Source organism: Hoplias malabaricus, chromosome 3 (genome assembly GCF_029633855.1).
Source record: "Hoplias malabaricus isolate fHopMal1 chromosome 3, fHopMal1.hap1, whole genome shotgun sequence".
Lineage (NCBI taxonomy): Eukaryota > Metazoa > Chordata > Actinopteri > Characiformes > Erythrinidae > Hoplias > Hoplias malabaricus.
The window spans coordinates 43,851,450-43,869,390 of record NC_089802.1 but is presented as its reverse complement, the minus strand read 5'-3'; the positions used below and the strand labels follow the sequence as shown (position 1 = coordinate 43,869,390).

The 17,941-nt window shown below is 37.8% G+C and overlaps 1 protein-coding gene across 1 annotated transcript; it reads right to left on the bottom strand.

Moving 5' to 3' along the window:
- Window positions 1-740: 740 nt before the first annotated feature.
- Window positions 741-17,436, bottom strand: pkp1b (plakophilin 1b). The gene is made up of 13 exons (XM_066666519.1): window positions 17,096-17,436; window positions 14,993-15,099; window positions 10,606-11,018; window positions 10,326-10,467; window positions 9,822-10,029; window positions 9,023-9,179; window positions 8,205-8,322; window positions 7,479-7,655; window positions 6,950-7,120; window positions 5,772-5,925; window positions 4,040-4,238; window positions 3,852-3,936; window positions 741-1,455 (listed from the first exon to the last, which is right to left on the bottom strand). Exons 1-13 carry the CDS (start codon window positions 17,322-17,324, stop codon window positions 1,381-1,383), a joined length of 2,235 nt encoding a protein of 744 aa, XP_066522616.1. The 5' UTR covers window positions 17,325-17,436; the 3' UTR covers window positions 741-1,380.
- Between the last annotated feature and the right edge of the window lie 505 nt (window positions 17,437-17,941).

Below are 17,941 nucleotides of genomic sequence, written 5' to 3'. Positions count from 1 at the left end.
ACTCAGTTTAGTGACCTCAACAAAGCAGCTACTCAAACACAGATCTGAACTCTAGCAGATTAATCTATCTAGAATAAATGCATATAGACCTATGTTTAGTCAACATTTCTTTTAAAAGGAAGGATATTAATTAGTAGTTTGACCCTTTCACAGCCTGTCATTTTCTGGAAAGGATTCAGCTACATGTTGTAACATTTTCCTGGTTTCATGCCTTTGAAGTGAGCTGGAGTGGAGCTTGTGATCAAGAAGTAATCATTCAATCTCATGACAATGTTCAGCCCTAATTAATGTTCATGTGTTGTCGGAGCATTAGTTGTGTATAACAAACTCCACTCCAACTCACCCAAATGTACTGGAAAGTGCTCAGCCACTCAGAGAATTAAGAATGGTGACCTTACCCTCATCTTTGGCTGTCCAGTTTTGTTTCATGATTTTCTAGACATTATAAAAGCTGTGCATGTTCAAAGGAATATGGGCGTCCTTGAGGATTCACCTTACATCAGCTAAATTAACAGGTGTGTATTCCTGAATGTGTAGTCTATAATGACACATTCACATTGTCTTCCTCATGTGATATTAGTGAGTCACTAACATGAGTAACTCATCTCAACTGTGGGAAACCTTCATTGACCAAAGGTACAACTGGGTTGTGCACAATTGTGTGACGGGTTAGCTACAAATACTTCAGAATTATTGTTTATTATGGCCGCACTGATCAACACAACCAAAAAACAGCTTTTTAGAAAACTTTATTTGGCTTCTGCAAAACAAATTACTAGTAACATAAAGAGAAAGCATTTGAAACCACACTTGAAACAGGAAGGCAATGGGAAAGCACAAAGCAAAGATTAAGGGGAGACAAAAATTATAATAACAAAACATGTAATAAAATTAATAACAGCTATGTGCCTTGTGATACCACACCCTAACACTAACCTTAGGATATTATGTTTATGTAAACAAAAGTCTAAAATAGTCAACATGAAGAATTACAATGGAAAAATGCTCCCTTTCCATGGAAGGTTTATAGAATTGAGTTTCTACTGATATAAGACCTCTATCATGATACAGCTGCAATACTTCAAAACAATTATTTATATGTAAAGCTGCTATACAAGATAATGGCAAAACATGGTATCTTTTCATTCTCACCACTTTCATGCAACAAAAAAAAACATTCAGTATGAAATTAGAAAGGCAGTAATAGACAATAGACATTACCCCTCTGTGCAAACCTAGCCCAGCGGCTCTCCACTGTTTAAACTTAGAGAATTTACCACACTGCAGCTTTATTCACAATAATACAGTTAATTTCATTGCATTTATTTTTGTATATTCTGTGAAGTTCTATACAGCAGGAAGTTGCCCCAGACAAGCATTTCATTCAACAACCTGAACAGACCGCAGAGCTGCTAAGGTTTTGTCATTCACAAATGACTTCTTATTCATACCTTGCTGTAAGAGAAAAAAAAATCACATTATTAGATTTTACATATAAGAATAATTTGGAATGTAAACAGAAATAACTGAATCAAGTTTAAACATGTTTATATTTCACTCAAATATAAACATGAAGGTAAAATAAGTTTACATATTTTACGTAGGTTTTTAGTGTAAAATTTCAATTTTCAAATCAGGATACATGTTAAACATAAAAAAATCAATCAACAATATAGCAGCGCATTACTAAAGCAATGTGCAACCATAAATATAAAAGATGCCATAAACTGCACAGATTATTTTAGTTCAAAGTCTTTTTCTACCAATTAAAATATATTCAGCAAATATTTTTCTCGGATGTGCGTACTCTATAGAGGAGGTCACTAATTTACACATGCTACTTGACCAGAGAGATCCAAACCTTTGCACTTTTGTACTGTACACACTATGAGCTGGTATTAGGGACATGGATTAAACCTAATGTTTCACTGTCATCTCTTCAGTTTGGTATTTTGTCCTACATTAAACTTAACCTGAGTCTGGGAAACTGGCCAAATGTGTTTAAGACAGAAGCATTGCATAATAGATAAACAAAACAAACAAACAAACAAACAAACAAAAACATGTTGCACGGTCAAATGCCTAGCATTACATTAAAACCGGAAATATACCAAGGGTGTTCATTTGGAAAGTTGGACATAAGTGACCAATGCAGTTTTTACAAAGGAATGAAGATACAGCTTGAGTGTGATGTATCTTTCCACTCATAAATTATTACAGAGTACTCAGTGTGAAAACACAGCTTGCAAATGGCGAAAAAGCAAAACACCAGAGGCTGTAATTATAGAACCAGTTTCTGGTTGATTGAACAAGTTAGACAAGGTGCTCAAAGCTGAAAGAGGCAAAAAAAAACCGGAGAGCTGTGACCCCCTGCTTCTGACAATCAGAAGCTTTAGATAAGACATTGGCTTTTGTCATGAAAACTAGTGCATTATGATTCCACAACAATTCGACTTCCACTAAAATCCACACACCCAAACACTAGCTTTCTAAACATATAGTTACTTTCTACACATATAGTCATTCATACTAGAGTTCTTCCATTGAACAACAGCACTGTATCCTGTTTTTGACTTATCAACTGATGTACCTTAGTGAGAAATCAGTTTATCTTCAAAGTTTAGGGTTTAGGTACTTTAAATATTACTTTAGCAAATGTATGTTTTGTCAGCTTTTAAGTGAAATATATCTCATTAACTGAGCTGATAACATGTAAAACTGTATTTAAAAAATCATATATATATGTAAACAATGGGTTCACTCACACACTCACTTTCACTAAGCCCCTCCTTTGACGAGACGTGGAGGATTTTAAACTGAAAACACCACTCTTACACACTTATACACGCAACCACACCCACACACAAAGCAATCCACCTTCCACACCCAACTCTGGAAGAACAGACTCTAACATCACCTCTATACACACACACTCACACACACACACAAGTTCATAAAACCCCTGACTTCAAACCCTGCCAGGTAAATATAAACACATACAGTAGAGAAAAAAATGCACCCTCTCTCAAATGAATTAATGCTGGTTTATGAGTCTGTAGGGAATGGTCTCAAGTTTTTCTATGGGATATAAAGTCAAGTAATGTGTGGTTATATAAAAGGCCTATAATTCCCAAAACATATTAACTCCTTGTGAAATCACCTGGACCTGTTGGCCACTTTGGGCACATTTTGTTTGAAATATTTAAGCAGAAAAATGCCAATTAAGTTCATGCACACAAGCTGTGCACCAAATAGTTTGATAGATATTTGAAAGGCATTTTTTCTAAATCAGATCAGTTTTTATTTAGCCTTCTTGCATATGCAACGAATATAAGTATTAATGTTTTTCATGTTTGCATGGGATATTATATTTGAAGCAAATATAATAAGAATATATAAGAGTAAATAATTTAACTTTATTTTTTACAAAAAAAAAAGGACAGCTTCTGTCTTGTTCTGAATTATTTTCAGGTTTTTCACAAAACTAGATGGGCTTTAACTGTCCTCCAGCTCCTAAAATATTTTAATTCTGTAGCTATTTATAATTCCTGGTGTAACTTAATAAGCAGAACTGAATAGTCCATAAGCCTGATATAAACGTAGAAATACAAATCTATGTTTTGCATATTTGTATACTTTGTAAATTTGAAAAGGGGTTGTAAACTCAATATTTAAGATGTAATTCAAAGTCTGTTGGGACAAATATGAATGAATGAAAAATATTTAAAGGGCATTTTTAAGTCATGCAAGGCTTTGTGTGTCAATCAATGATGTGAGATGCCACGCCCTGGGTGTGTTGGTGTGGATTAATCTGTAAAGTGTAGAAATTAAACACTCAGTCATAACATCACCTTTTTGAGGAAACTCTGAAGGTTCTTATCTGCCCAGAGACTTTGGAGGAGGACTCCAGCCGCTGTATTGGCTTTTGGCAAGGCCCTGTCAAAACAATGAAGAAAAAACACATTACAGTCGGTCTCTCACACGGCTCTGAGACTGGCTTAAGTCTGTCTCGTCACCTGGAGCACAATGAGCCACTTACGTGTTTTTACTAATGTCATTCAGTGAGTTGATAAAGGTGTTGTTCAGCATTTTCTTGGACATCTCAGGCTCCACCTTCAGGAGGTTGTTTACAGTGTAACATGCAGTTGCTATGGTGCTGTCAGTTTCAGGTGAAAGATCTGCTCCATTAGTAACACCGGTGCACACTGTCTGAACCAGCTGGGGAAGGGCCTGACGAGCTGCAGACCAAACACAACACAAAGCCACAAAGGTTAGTCAACAATGACAATATACATACAGCAAGATAACAGAATCATGTGCAAAACTTTTGTCACCATGATCAAATGGAATATTTTACTGAAAATTACTCTACAGCGTAGCCCTGTTTACACGCTTGAATACACAACTAAATGTTTTTAGTCCTGATTTTACTTTGTATTTTATTATTTCTAATATGCAAATATCGGTAAACACCCAAAACCTGTGCACAACAAGCTGCAGGAAATGTATTTAATGTTTTTAATTTATTCACGTCTGCCCCCAGAAAAATCAAACAACCATGCATGTTAAGGTATCCAAAATTTTACATATGACTATATCACACAATATGACAGATCGCTAAATAAATACAGCCAAATAAACCAATCAAATTAATAATGAAAAAAAAATCAACAAAATATTAAAAATAAGGCTAATTAAGTCTTATTATTTTGCTAAAGACTGTTCGTCTCATTTCTAGACATATTATTAAAACATTTTTAAATTGCCCTACTGGGACTGAATCGGTTCATGACTTTAATGAAACTGTTCGGCTCTCCTCAGTAAAGACACACATACAACATCATGCAAGTGAATCTGTGCACTAGGAGACTAAACAGAGCTAGTTGCAGCAATCAAATAACATGAGGCTGTAATATCATGGAGATTTGTGTCCCATTAACCAATTTGATGTAACCTTTATTTAGCTAAAAAGAGTACAAAGAAAATAATTTTACCATCTAGATTTAATTTTTAAATACAAATCAAATTTAGGATTTGATGCTTGCAACACACACCAAAAGTATTGGGATACACACACATTATACCTGCAGATTTACGGCATCCCATCATCCCATTCAAAATCCATAGGCATTAATAAGGATTTATTACTGGTGCAGAGATTTATGCTGATAATACCAGAGGAGGTTTTGAGTTATTGAGTCTGCAGAGATTTGGTGACTTTAATGCATTTTGTGCCTTAGAACCTCAATGTAGGTCCGTCAGCATCTTCCATTCATAATATCAGGTGAAATCTCTGTCATTGTAAAGCACTGCTGAAATTTGCATGACCTTCCAGCATGGCATTTGAAGCCATCATGCTGCTTTGAAAAATACAGCTACATGGACTTGGAAGTATTTTGAAGCTCTGTTACATAACATACACTCCTCCTCTGCATCAAGAAAATCTATTATGCCAAAAAGAAAGCCATGAAAAAATACCTCAGATTTGTCTTGGTTCAAGCTCATCTCAGATAGTTTAAAAATGTTGGACAACTGTACTCTGGTCAAATGAGCCTATGTTTCAAAGTCCTTTGGAGGACTTTGACTCCTCCAGACTGTTATCAGCAAAATACGCAAAAGCCCACATTTGCCATTAGTGCCCACTGCATGAGAGACTTTCATATGTGTGACGGGATATGACGGCATTGATGAGAAGGCATAAATATTAGAATTTTAGAGACACGTGCTGCCATAAAGGCAATGCCTCATGGAGAAATCTGTAGTGAACTTACCTATGGCACTTTGCAGCCGGGGGTTCCGGGAAAGGTTTCCGAGGAGTGAGGTGATGCTGCCAGTCAGGCTGGGGTTGGACGACTCCAGGAGAGGAGTGATATACTTTAGACCATTCAACTTCTGGACGATTGTCTGACTCAGAACATCTGACACCTACAGTAGGTTTGCAATCACCATAATGATAATACAATAATAAGCACCACAATAAAAAAGTCCTACAATTGTCATGTTTTTACCACATATGTAAAAGCCTTCTCAAAACACATACACCAGTCAGCCACAGTATATAAACCACTGCCAGGTGAAGTAAATAACATTGATTGTTACAATGACACCTGCCCAGGGTTGGGACATATTTAATGTGTCGAATCAGGAAAAATTGGCAAGCATATCTAAGCAAGCTAAGCAAACTCGACAAGAGCCAAACTATATTGTTCATATTGTTCTGGTCACAGCGTATCTAAAACAGCAGGCCTTGTGGGGTGTTCCTAGTATGGAGTGATCAGTACCTACTAAAACTGGTCCAAGGAAGGACAACCAGTGAACCAGTGACAGGGTCATGGGTACCCAAGGTTTATTGATGCGTAACTCACTATTTAAAAGGTCACACATTATCCTATCCTATCCATACCCATTATAATCCTCCCTAACTGACTCACACACACTCACGTTTTTTTTATAACATTTGTAAATATTATTGTTAAACATTATAGAAAAACAACTATAATCTCTCTAGACATTGTGGGTTATAAATGTAAAATCACAACTGGATCTTAATAATCTACCATTTGCTGAAACTCTCGTTACTGTAATATTGCCCTTGTGTTTGAGACACTCAGACCCTTCTATAGACAACCCATGAGTGTGGACTTCTTGTTTGAGATGTGTGTGTGTGTGAGAGAGAGATAAGTAATTAAGTCATTTGTATGTTCCATTTTAGTAATTATATACTGAAAATGCCAATAATATTGTTACTGTCCAAAGAAAAACATGTATGTTCATGGTTCTTCTATATGTAATATGTAATAGAAATGCTTCTCTGTTCAATAACTTACATTTGAATAACAGAATGCTTTTGTGTTCTGAAAAGTTGTGGGTTTTGGGGAAAGTATGATTTACTTCGACAATTATTTGCATTCATCATGAATCAAGTTAAGTGCCATGGGTGAGGTCTTACAATGCTCTTGTTGGCAGTGAGATTGTGCAGAGCTCCGCAGCAGGCCTCCTGAGTGCCTTCCTTTGTGCTGGAGCCTAGCAGAGACAGGTATGACTGCAGCGTTTGGGAGTGGATCAGCCAATTTTGGCCTTTAGGATTATTGTCTTCTATCACTGGATAGTCAAAGCGGCTCTGCAATGTGCACATATCATAAGAGGTACATGGGAATAAGTGAACTCAAAAAGACAATAAATTAAATACCATAAAATCATACAAAATGAAGCACCCTTGACCCTTGGGCACAGTATTGGTTCAGAAACTAAACTCATCTCTCAGCCTTAGACTAGAAGCACATAAAGCATTCCAAAATAGTAAAGCCATACATAAAATGTTTCATTATAAGCACTGTATTTGTCAGTTATATGTATATTTCAAGGAGCCCAGATTACTAAAACAGAAGACATGCAGGGTATTTTATTTGTTATTCAAACTAAACTGGATATAAAACGCAATGCTTGTACAATGCAGATTTATTGTATGATGGACTAACCTCCTGCTGGGCCTTCCGGCTCTGGCTGCTGAAGCAGCCAATTGGGCCTGTGTCTGTGGTGCTAGACGGGTAGTTAGCAGTGCCTGCTAGGGTGTTCATCTTGCTGAACATTTCTGGACACTCACTCTCCAACTGGTAAGTAAGGTTGTGCAGAATACACACACTGTTCTCCACAGACTTTGGGCAAATAAAAAAACAAAAAAACAAAACAAAAAAAAAAAACAGTAAATAACTGTTAGGCCTGAAAGGGGGGAAACCACATACAAGTTACGAACACTACCTTAGGCCGTGTCTAATGTGAACATTTCTATCATCATATGCTGATTGAAAACTTGAAATAATATTACAAACAAAACATCCTCATCACTGCAATTATTCAACAAGAGTCATTGAACACTCATAGAGCACACATGAGTAAATAAGCTGAACTGGGTGAGGTTTTTGGCTTCGGCAAAGCTTTTCCAAACAAGTCTAGTCACTACAAGTAATAGGAATGAAAAGGGCATACATTTCTTGAAGGTTTGCTTTTAAATATGCAATAGTGGTATGATGATCAGAGTGTCAATTAATCATCTAAATCTTCCCATCATACCCAGGCATGTCCTGAAGGATGTATACATGTGAAGTTTAACATCAACATTTCAATTGATCCCAGATAAGACAGCCCTACCACAAGCTCTATTTAAACACTATAAAGGAAATGTGCAAATTGGCTCAGAAGAGCACCTTATCATCCTGGTTTTCTTCATCCACACAGCCTTTCACATATGTGACCAACGATTCCACAAGACCCTCGGAGCTGCGCATAGCCTTCCTGTTCGCAACTTTACCAGAGCTCAGATTTCTGAGGACAAAGTAATGGAAAAGGCCACAGTTACATAACAATAACACAAAGTTATTCCCTTCTCTTGGCATGCACTTAATGCCTCAGGTGGTTCAAAGTCTAAGGAGCAACATGACACCCACTGATGTTCTTATTCAAGTCCAATTCAAACAGACATTTGGTCTTTATTAAATATAATGTTTGCAAAGCTCATATTTTTAAAGCAGACAAAGAGCAGGAAGACAAAGCCATAGTGTCAGGCGTATAATGATGGGATTGTTCTTGCTAAAGCAAAAATCGCTCTGTTCAATGATATAGCTCAAACTTACAATATCCTCAAGGCTTTGGGAAACTCATTATTGATCACAATGATTTACAATGATAGTGTGGTATATTTACTATCTGACATTAAACACTGCCTTTACTTGACCATTTCTAACCCAGTGACAATGAAAACATAATATGTGGCACTTTGGTTACGGCCCCTGAAATAGCAACGGCCAAATATCCACTCCTCATTATAACAGAGACACATACGTATGCTCTATTATTTTCAGAATTGGTTACTGAGTATTTAGTCTTTACATTAATATTATAGGCGTGCAGTTTAACAGACAGGATAGAATACCTAAAACAAAAAAAAACAATAAAAACACAATAAACTAAAGTCAATTCATTCATCATTATTTTGTCCATAATCATTTGTCCTGGCTTTGCTCACCGAAGGCACCCTGTGGCATTGTAGAAAATCTCAGGGTCCACACTGCTGTTTGAGGTGGCTACAGCTGGTTTCAGGACAGTTTGAGAAATGGCAGGCAGAGCGCTGCGGAGAAGTTCAGACTTCAGATTATTCGCTGAAGAAAGGTTCCACAGAAGACCTGAGATTTGAAACAGGAACACAGCAAGGTCAACCCACCAAAATGCCAAATAAGGGTTGAACTATATTGGAAGAAAATCTCCTATGTTTTAGATTAAATATGGGTTTGACATCAAGACTGATGTGATCAGGGAAAGGAAGACGCGTATCATTGACTAGCACAGACTTGTAGCTGAGGCAATTCACAAAGGAGGAAAATACATCATTTTCAACTTTCCTCCTTTGAATCCGTTAAGGGAATTTATGTTACCTTTAGGCAGAGAAGCTGGTTCAAACCGGATTTGCTCTTTTATTAATATGTTTCTCTTCAAATATATGGCATGAAGTCAGCTTTTTGGCAACTGCTAAAATGCTTTTTATCTGAAAGTATGAAAAACATGCATAAAAGGCATGACCTGACTTAACACGGTTCATTCAATGGTTTTGAACAAGCTCTCGTCTGCTGGTGGAAACTGTCTTAGCAGATGAGAACCAATCTTCTGTCATTCTGTCATTACGAAGATAGCAACTGACTGTGCTTAATCTACCACAAGAGAATCTCTGGCTTTGTTCTTTCATCTTCAGCCAGTGGCTGCAGTTTCCCAGTTTTGGATCGAATGTTCCTGAGATCCTGTTCCTGCAAACTTATGATGTGTATGTTTACCTGTCACATGTTTCTTTGTCTCAGCACAGTCTGTTTCTTGTAGAAGCTGCACGGCCTGGATGATTCCTTCACAACGCTGCACTTCCTCCTTGTTGGCCTGATCTTTGAAGACCAGGTTTCTCAGCGCAGATGCAGCTGTTTTTTGGATCTCAGGGTTGGGGCTGCTCATCAGGGACACCAGAGGAGGGATGCCCTTCAAAGTCAGTACCTGAGAGAGACAGACCAAATGGTTCAATGTGGTTTGTTTTCAGCCATTCATATTTGGGTGGATATAACCGTATGTAACACAGAGTGAGGCAAGATCTGGACGATAGCAACATCATTCCATTCTTAAGAAACAGGGCAGGTGTTGCAAATCAAATATAAGAAGGCTCAAACATTAGGAATTTACAGGAGAACCTGTATGGGAATAGATCACTGGAAATTTGTGACATGGAACATTAGTTTATGCACTTTTGTTGTATAAATGTAAGTTATATTGACTTATTTCAAATTATCCCTCACCTCCTGCTTGGCTTTATCATCTGTAAAGGTGCTGTGCTGAATAAAAGAAGCACCAAGCTGCTGATGAAACTCATCTTGGTTTTGGAGATAGCACACTGCCTCTGGTAATGTGAGATCAGTTGAGCGTGTCTCTCCATTTTTCCTGCCAACAAACCCAGGAAAAAAATCACTTTTTCTAAATTGTTCATTATTTACCTTGCAGACAGAGCCCGATGTGTTGCTATAAATAGTGCAGAGTTTGTTTGTTTGAATAACAAATTAGAAAAATCTTCACACTCACATGTTACTTTCACTCTTACTCCTGACAGCAGCTGATGCCTTGATTTCTGGGTTGGAGTGGGTGGAAGGTGGCCGTCCCCTGATGATCTGACTGGATGTAAACTGATTACCGTTACTGGTTTTAAATATGGTGCCATTCCCTATAATTTGACTGCTGCTGTTGAGTGGGTTGCTGTGTTTCCGCTCCACTCTGCTGGCCTGCCTGCAGGTTTGGCTCCAGCGCGTGTTGACTGTGTTAACAGGGGGAGGGGAGGCCAGCTCCAGACTATGGCTTTTTGTGAAGCATTCTTGCCTACCTCGCTGTGAGCTAACAGCTTGGGGGCTGCTGGGGAGCATGGAGTTGCTCAGGTTCCTCTGAGAACTAGTGGTCCTGGTGCTGGTGGTCCTGTGCATATAGCTTTGACTCTGCTTTCCCTAAAAAATAACAACACAAATAATATTATATACATGAATACTTTTCTTTATATTACTGCTAAATATGGTCACTCTCATAATAAAATACTATTACAATAAACCAATTATAATATCTCCCAAAATAGTAAGTTTAAAGGAGAAGAAAAATACCTTCTTAACGTTCAATGGAAGTCGATGTAAAAATCATTTATTCCAAGTAATTTTTGGAGCAATCCTATTGGCCCATTTGAGGGCATCTAAGTAAATTATTGAAGGTGATCACATGTAACAATCTATACATGCATGCATATGAACTGGAGATTTCTTTTGGTTCATTCATTATTAAAGTGTTCACATAACATGACATTCATTAAAATGGTGTCAAAAATAAAAATAAGAAATTACAGGGACATTATATAGTTGTTAATTGTTACAGTGATATAAGATTAGGATAAATGTCTAATATAAAATCCCAGTATTATAAAATAATAAATGCATTTATTTTATGGTTAAACAAAATCAGTCAGCACAATACACATGTGAAGACATGACTCAAGCCAGGTGTGGTAGAGAATGGGTCACACATGCCACATTCATTCATTCATTATCTGTAACCGCTTATCCAATTCAGGGTCGCAGTGGGTCCAGAGCCTACCTGGAATCATTGGGCGCAAGGCAGGAATACACCCTGGAGGGGGCGCCAGTCCTTCACAGGGCAACACAGACACACACACATTCACTCACACGCTCACACCTATGGACACTTTGGAGTCACCAATCCACCTACCAACGTGTGTTTTTTTTTGGACTGGGGGAGGAAACCGGAGCACCCGGAGGAAACCCACGCGGACACGGGGAGAACACACCAACTCCTCACAGACAGTCACCCGGAGCGGGAATCGAACCCACATCCTCCAGGTCCCTGGAGCTGTGTGACTGCGACACCGTGCCGCCCATCATGCAACATGGGTATGATAAAGTAATAATGACATTCACCATGCCTTCATGCACAGTGCATATGCAGTTCTCAGATAGAGATTGTTTTTCAGCATTCACTTCACAGAGTAAGTGATATGTCATTTAATTCCAATTAGTTTAGACTTTCATTTACAAAGAGGTTAGAAATACACAAAAAGGTGTGTAAAAATCTATCTAAGGTGTGTAACAACCTATTTAGCATTTTCTTTGTAATTTCTATTAAATATTTTTTAAGTGTTGGCACAATAAAACAGCACAGCAAACTTAGACTACATGGCGCAGACAGCTTAATATGTCATTATCACCAGCCAGCTTTGAGCTTTCTATAGCTGAACATGAATATATTTCTTTTAGACATAGTGTAGTTACTGGATGTAGATGTTGTTATTTAAGGACCTACATCGTGCCCCACACAGGGCTTAGAACCTGTTTGATAGAGCTGCAATGTGTGCACTTCCAGGAACAGATTTGTTCACATTACACACAGACGTCACTTACATTTAAGAATGTGAACCGTTAAGAGAGCCATCTTAAATCTGAGCAAAAAATCAGGGTAGTTTAATGAGGCTTGTCGTATGAACAAAGTGTTCATTCATTATCTGTCTAATCCCTAGGCAGTAACACACCCTGGACAGGGCACAAGTCCATTAAGTCCACCCTCCAATAAAACTGAATACAAACATTTTTTTAAATGCATTATTAAATTTTGTATGGTACTCTGATAATGAAAGTTAACTCATAAAAAATAAAAAGGTTTTATGGTGTTTCTAAAACACGGATGTGAAAGCTGACAATCTAATACTTAACGAAACATGATCCCAAATACAACATTAGGGACATGAAGAGCATCTTACAATTCAGTTATGTTCACGGGCCTGCCTATGTAAAGCCTGAAATGCAAGTAATAGTACATTAAAATCAATTCTACATTCCACTGAAAAAATATCAGACAGCACTCTTACTCTGAGAGTGTTAGTGACAGCTGACTTTTTCATTCTGATCTGTCAAGACTGAGACGTTCCGGTTCTGACTTAATTCCTGAGAATGACTTCAGATTAAAACAAGCTGGTTTTAACTTTTTCACTCAAAGGACAATAGCAGGCTCATCCCAGCACTAAGCCACTGACAGAGTCCAGCCTTTTAACACGTGCATTAGAGATGTCTCGGGTGATCAGACAGACTGACACTGGAACAGATAACGGCATTTTTTTCTGGATCCATATCTGTATGTGGCTCGCCCTAAAAGCTGTTTTACTTCACTGTGCCCTCTCTATGCCAGAGCTGTAGAGGGGCATAAATGCTCATTACAACTTGAATCAGTGGAACCTGCTTTAAAAGTTAATAAGTAGTTTAAATGTTCAGCATCAGTAGTGCAGGCTTTAAAGTGGAAAATGTAAACAGCTCAGATCCTAACCTTATTGTTTGTGTTTTGACTGTAGTGAAGCTAGCCTCTTAGTAATATATCCCCACAAGAAATGTACACAGTAGGAATACAGAACAGTATAAAGCCAAAATATAGAAGCATTTTACTCATTAGAAAACAACCTCAGTTTCTAAGAAATCAAAATATGGCCATTAATTGTCCAGAACCCAAGAAAAATTATACATTTTCAGGGCTAAATCAGAGTGTGACACACTACATACTGCATATGCACTGTAAGTGATTATATTGCAGCACCTAGAACTGAATGAGTCCCAATGTCAGCAGATTCTCAGCATTAAACAACTTTAACACATCCCTATCACGCAAAGATAATATGAGTTTACACAGCATGTAGAAATATGCAGTGTTCTATCTCTGATGCAGAAAACATTAAAATATTCACTTTTAAATGATCACATACGGACTGAGTCACTTAACATTCAAATCTAATCAAGCAAAATGAAAGTAAGCCAATTTGAAGCATCAAAGCCTGAAGTCTAACAAGGGAGGAGTTGTTTGCATTTGCTGAAAGCACAGATTTACTTTTCATTGCTTCTTCATAAGTTTTCATTTCATGTTTGTCTGAGAAAGTGATTACGATCTCAGGCTCAACTCAGAGGACAGCTCAAGACTGACACATTCAGAAAGCAGGAATGATTAAACATAGTCACTCATTTAGGACGGTTCCTGCTTTTCTTTCTATTGAGAAAATGTCAGATTGATTAGTTGCCTGTTTCAGAATGTTTTGTTTGACAGACCTGCGTATTTACATATCTCCATTGGCCTGAAAGACGTTTTGGGTTTGTTTTTGTGTTTGTATATATTGTTTTGTCTATATACACATTTGATTACGATCTATGTGTAATTAAATGCATATAAATGTTTATATTTTTATAAAATTCAGAAGATTTGTCCTCTTCATCTGCTAGCTCTCCAGCCTGTTGTGTATTAGGAACCAGCTAATAATCTCTCTCTCTCTCCTGGAGAATTTTGGAGACAACTGGAGACAACGGAGAGAACTCCAAATGTTGAAAAGCATGAACTGAAATGAGGAATGCTTTATTCATGCTCCATAGGTCAGTAATATTTATTTATATTTGTTGTTTGAGATCACTGTCTCCAAACTCTAGAGACGGCTTAATTCATTACCTAAAATGCTACAAAACGAAACTGGAGTTTCCAACAGTGAATAAAAGCTTACAGACAAGCTTAATTTCAGCCAATTACAAACCAGTTATTTTCCCTCAAACATACCTTTCCACCTTAAAAGATGCAAAGCGTAGGACTGTGTTTCCCCATAATCGTAGACGTTCCCTTAAAATGATATTACCGAGAATAAAATGTGGGGCTTTCCTAGTTAAATTCTTAAATTAATGCGTGTTCAGGAAGAGGTTTGAACAAACAACATTGAGCATATGTTCAGACTTGCAGAATGAAACAATATAATTGCTCTTCTTTACACAACAGGTAACCTTTTACATAACATGATATTATTATTGATTAAAGCCAGTGAATGTTTACTCTCATTCTTTAGAAGCATTATGTCTAGGAAATGAATACTGATTTTGTGTAAACATAATCATAAAAGGCTTACTGATTTGGAATGTCCATTAGCCATAGAGACCTCACTCATAAAGGCTGATCCGTTTGTCATACTGGGGATGTACTTGTAGTCATAAAACACACTGTCACTCTGAGAACCTACAGAGAGAAAATGATTACCTCAGTCTCAAAACATTATTTTAAATATATATATATATACATTTTTAATACTATAACAGCTCCCTATAACTAAACTGAAAACTACCAGGGCTTTGAATTCTGTGTAACACTCCAATAAAATTAAAGGCTTTGAATATAGTATTTTAAAATATTTGGCAGGTCAGGCCGAGTTATATGACCTGAACTGGAATGAGTTCATTTAATTTTATTTTACTTAAAATGTGCTGTCTTAAAAGTACATGTATATCTCATTAAAAACATCAGGAGACATGCCATAAATTACTCATATCAAACAACTAGGTCTGGACACTGTTCATATCTGATCTTTAACTGAACAATACAGAAAAAAATGCAGAATCACAGAACTCCCATTAATATATCACCATTTACATATTCACTCAGTTCCACAATCTGATTTCCCATATAAATTTCATTAAGAATATTAAAAATGGCTAAATTTACTTCAGCCATTGAACATGGAAAAGGCCTATATATTCTGTTCACATGTAAACTTATATAGGCAAAAGTAACCCCCATGTAGGATACAAACATGTCACAGACCAAGCTATTTTAATAAACACCTAGAGGAAAGGTTACAGCATATTACATTCATTTTTCAAATTGGAAAAACTTAGTTACAGCTTCTGTAATTTTGAAATTAAATAAGCTGGAGTGACTCCATCAGGGAAACTTTGCCCACTTTACCAGGACATGTCCAAATTGCATTTAAAAACAACTGGAACATAATTAATTTTAAGAAAAATAAGTTAATGTATGCCCAGTGATAACATTATTCATACTAAAGGCATGGGCCTTTTCATAAGCCATATCTGAAATTCTCAAATTATGAGTTTTAGAAACTACAGAAACAAACGTAGATAGGGGGATATTAAGAAGCCTTCGTTAGAAAAGTAAAGTTTATTTTTCCAACATTAAACACAACCTCAGTTACATGTTATGTATAGGCTAATCATTTTTATTTCATTATGTTTTGTTTCCCCTTTTAATTTATTCCAGTAATTTTCCAGTTGTCTGTATTGTGAAATAGTTAAGAAGAGAGAGTCATGCTGAGTGACTTGTAATAAAATGCTGTTTGCTAAAGATCTGAAGATTCTGCATTACTCAGTGATAGTGACGTGACAGGAACCAGACCTCTCACTCTCACAAAATGGGTCCGAATTCGCCCGAGACACTGCTTTGGACAAGGTTTTTCCCTGTGTAAGGGAGAGGAAAGCTATGTGCGGGGAGTCTCTGTGAACCATTTCACAACACAACGCTTTGAATGACTTTCTCTACAACTCATCCATGAATCATTTTGGTGGAATTTTTCTTTGTAGAAAATGAAACTTATTTCAGTCCTAATTAGAGAGTGCTCCTGGTGGGAAAATGAACCTTTGAGTAACAAGGTGTTACCGAGTCGAGGTGCGAACGTCACTTTTAAAAAGTAAAGAGAGTTTGTGTCCATGGATATATTAAGTTTACATGACAGTTAAGCTTGAAAAAAAAGGCCAGTCAGGCAGCTCCGTATTCGAATAACCTGTTCCGCCATTTAAGGTGGACCGAAATATTTTAATAAGCCGACGTTGCCTTCATATTAATTTAGTTTCTCTTTATGACACTTTAAACTAACAGTTTAAGGTGGAAGTGTGTATTCGAACAAGAATTCGACATCAGCTTCTTGTTTAACGCTCCAGTTAAGGTGGAGCGAAGCCAACTTCAGCTTCCTGAGTAACGAACCGCTTCTTAACCGACGCAACTGAAGTTAGCCTCACGCATTTGAAGTAGGAACAGAGGATAAGCCTTCTTCACCTTTTAAGGTGGAACGGGAAATTCGTATAAAAAGGTAGCTTAACTCAATAACGAAGCACAGTTTTCTTTAAAGTTACTTCAGTTTAGTCTAAACTAAGATTGTAGTCTAGTCTAGACCGGACCGCGAGTCTAGTCCGCGAGTCAGGTGTGTGTAAAGGTGACTGACTGGTCGGGGAGATGGCGGCTGTTCCTCCTCCTGCTGCTGTCCTGCTGGAACTGCTGTACTTGCTCTTGGTCCTTTTGATGGTGGAGACCTGCTCGAGGACTCTCTGTTGCGCCGAGCGCCCGTCGTGGTCCGAAGGCAACGCGAGAGATGTTTCCCCCAAATCCGCACCAGAGCGCGCGGTCCTCAGCGGATCCACAGTCATCCTACCGCCCGCAAAGTCGCTTCTCATGGAGCAACAAGAGAAATGTGAATCTATTTGGAATGAAGTGCTTCTGTGGGTCTGAAAGCTATGTGTGTGTATGTGTGTGTGTGTGTGACGCTCCCGTTTTGAGGTAAGCTTAACATGAGCAGTCTGCCAACTCCCATAGACACGCCCTGTTTAATTCCACCCCACCGGTATTCAGGTGTGGAAAAGTTGTACGCCCTGTTTTATTACACCCGACCTGTAGTTTGAAGCAAACCTACACATGTTTTGCACATATAGCTAAATTTAGAGATTTGCTCCCATATAAGAGTACTACTGTCAAATGTAAAGTAGGTTGATAATAAAATATTGCATTGCAGGAGGTTTTCCGTCACTGCAAGATGTAGATACGATGTAGAGCACTGACAAGCACTTGGTAGCCATTTTAAAAATGTGAAACACGAAATGCACTTGTATTGTCATTGTACAGCTATCTCTGCATTTAACCCATCCGTGGCAAGACACACACACCCACCCACACACACACACACACACACACAAGTGCACTTGGGGTCACACACCAGACACATCCCAGTCGAGCCACAGCATGTCTATCATGAATGCAGAGGGAGCAGAATGTGCTGTTCTGCGGGCCCTGCTGG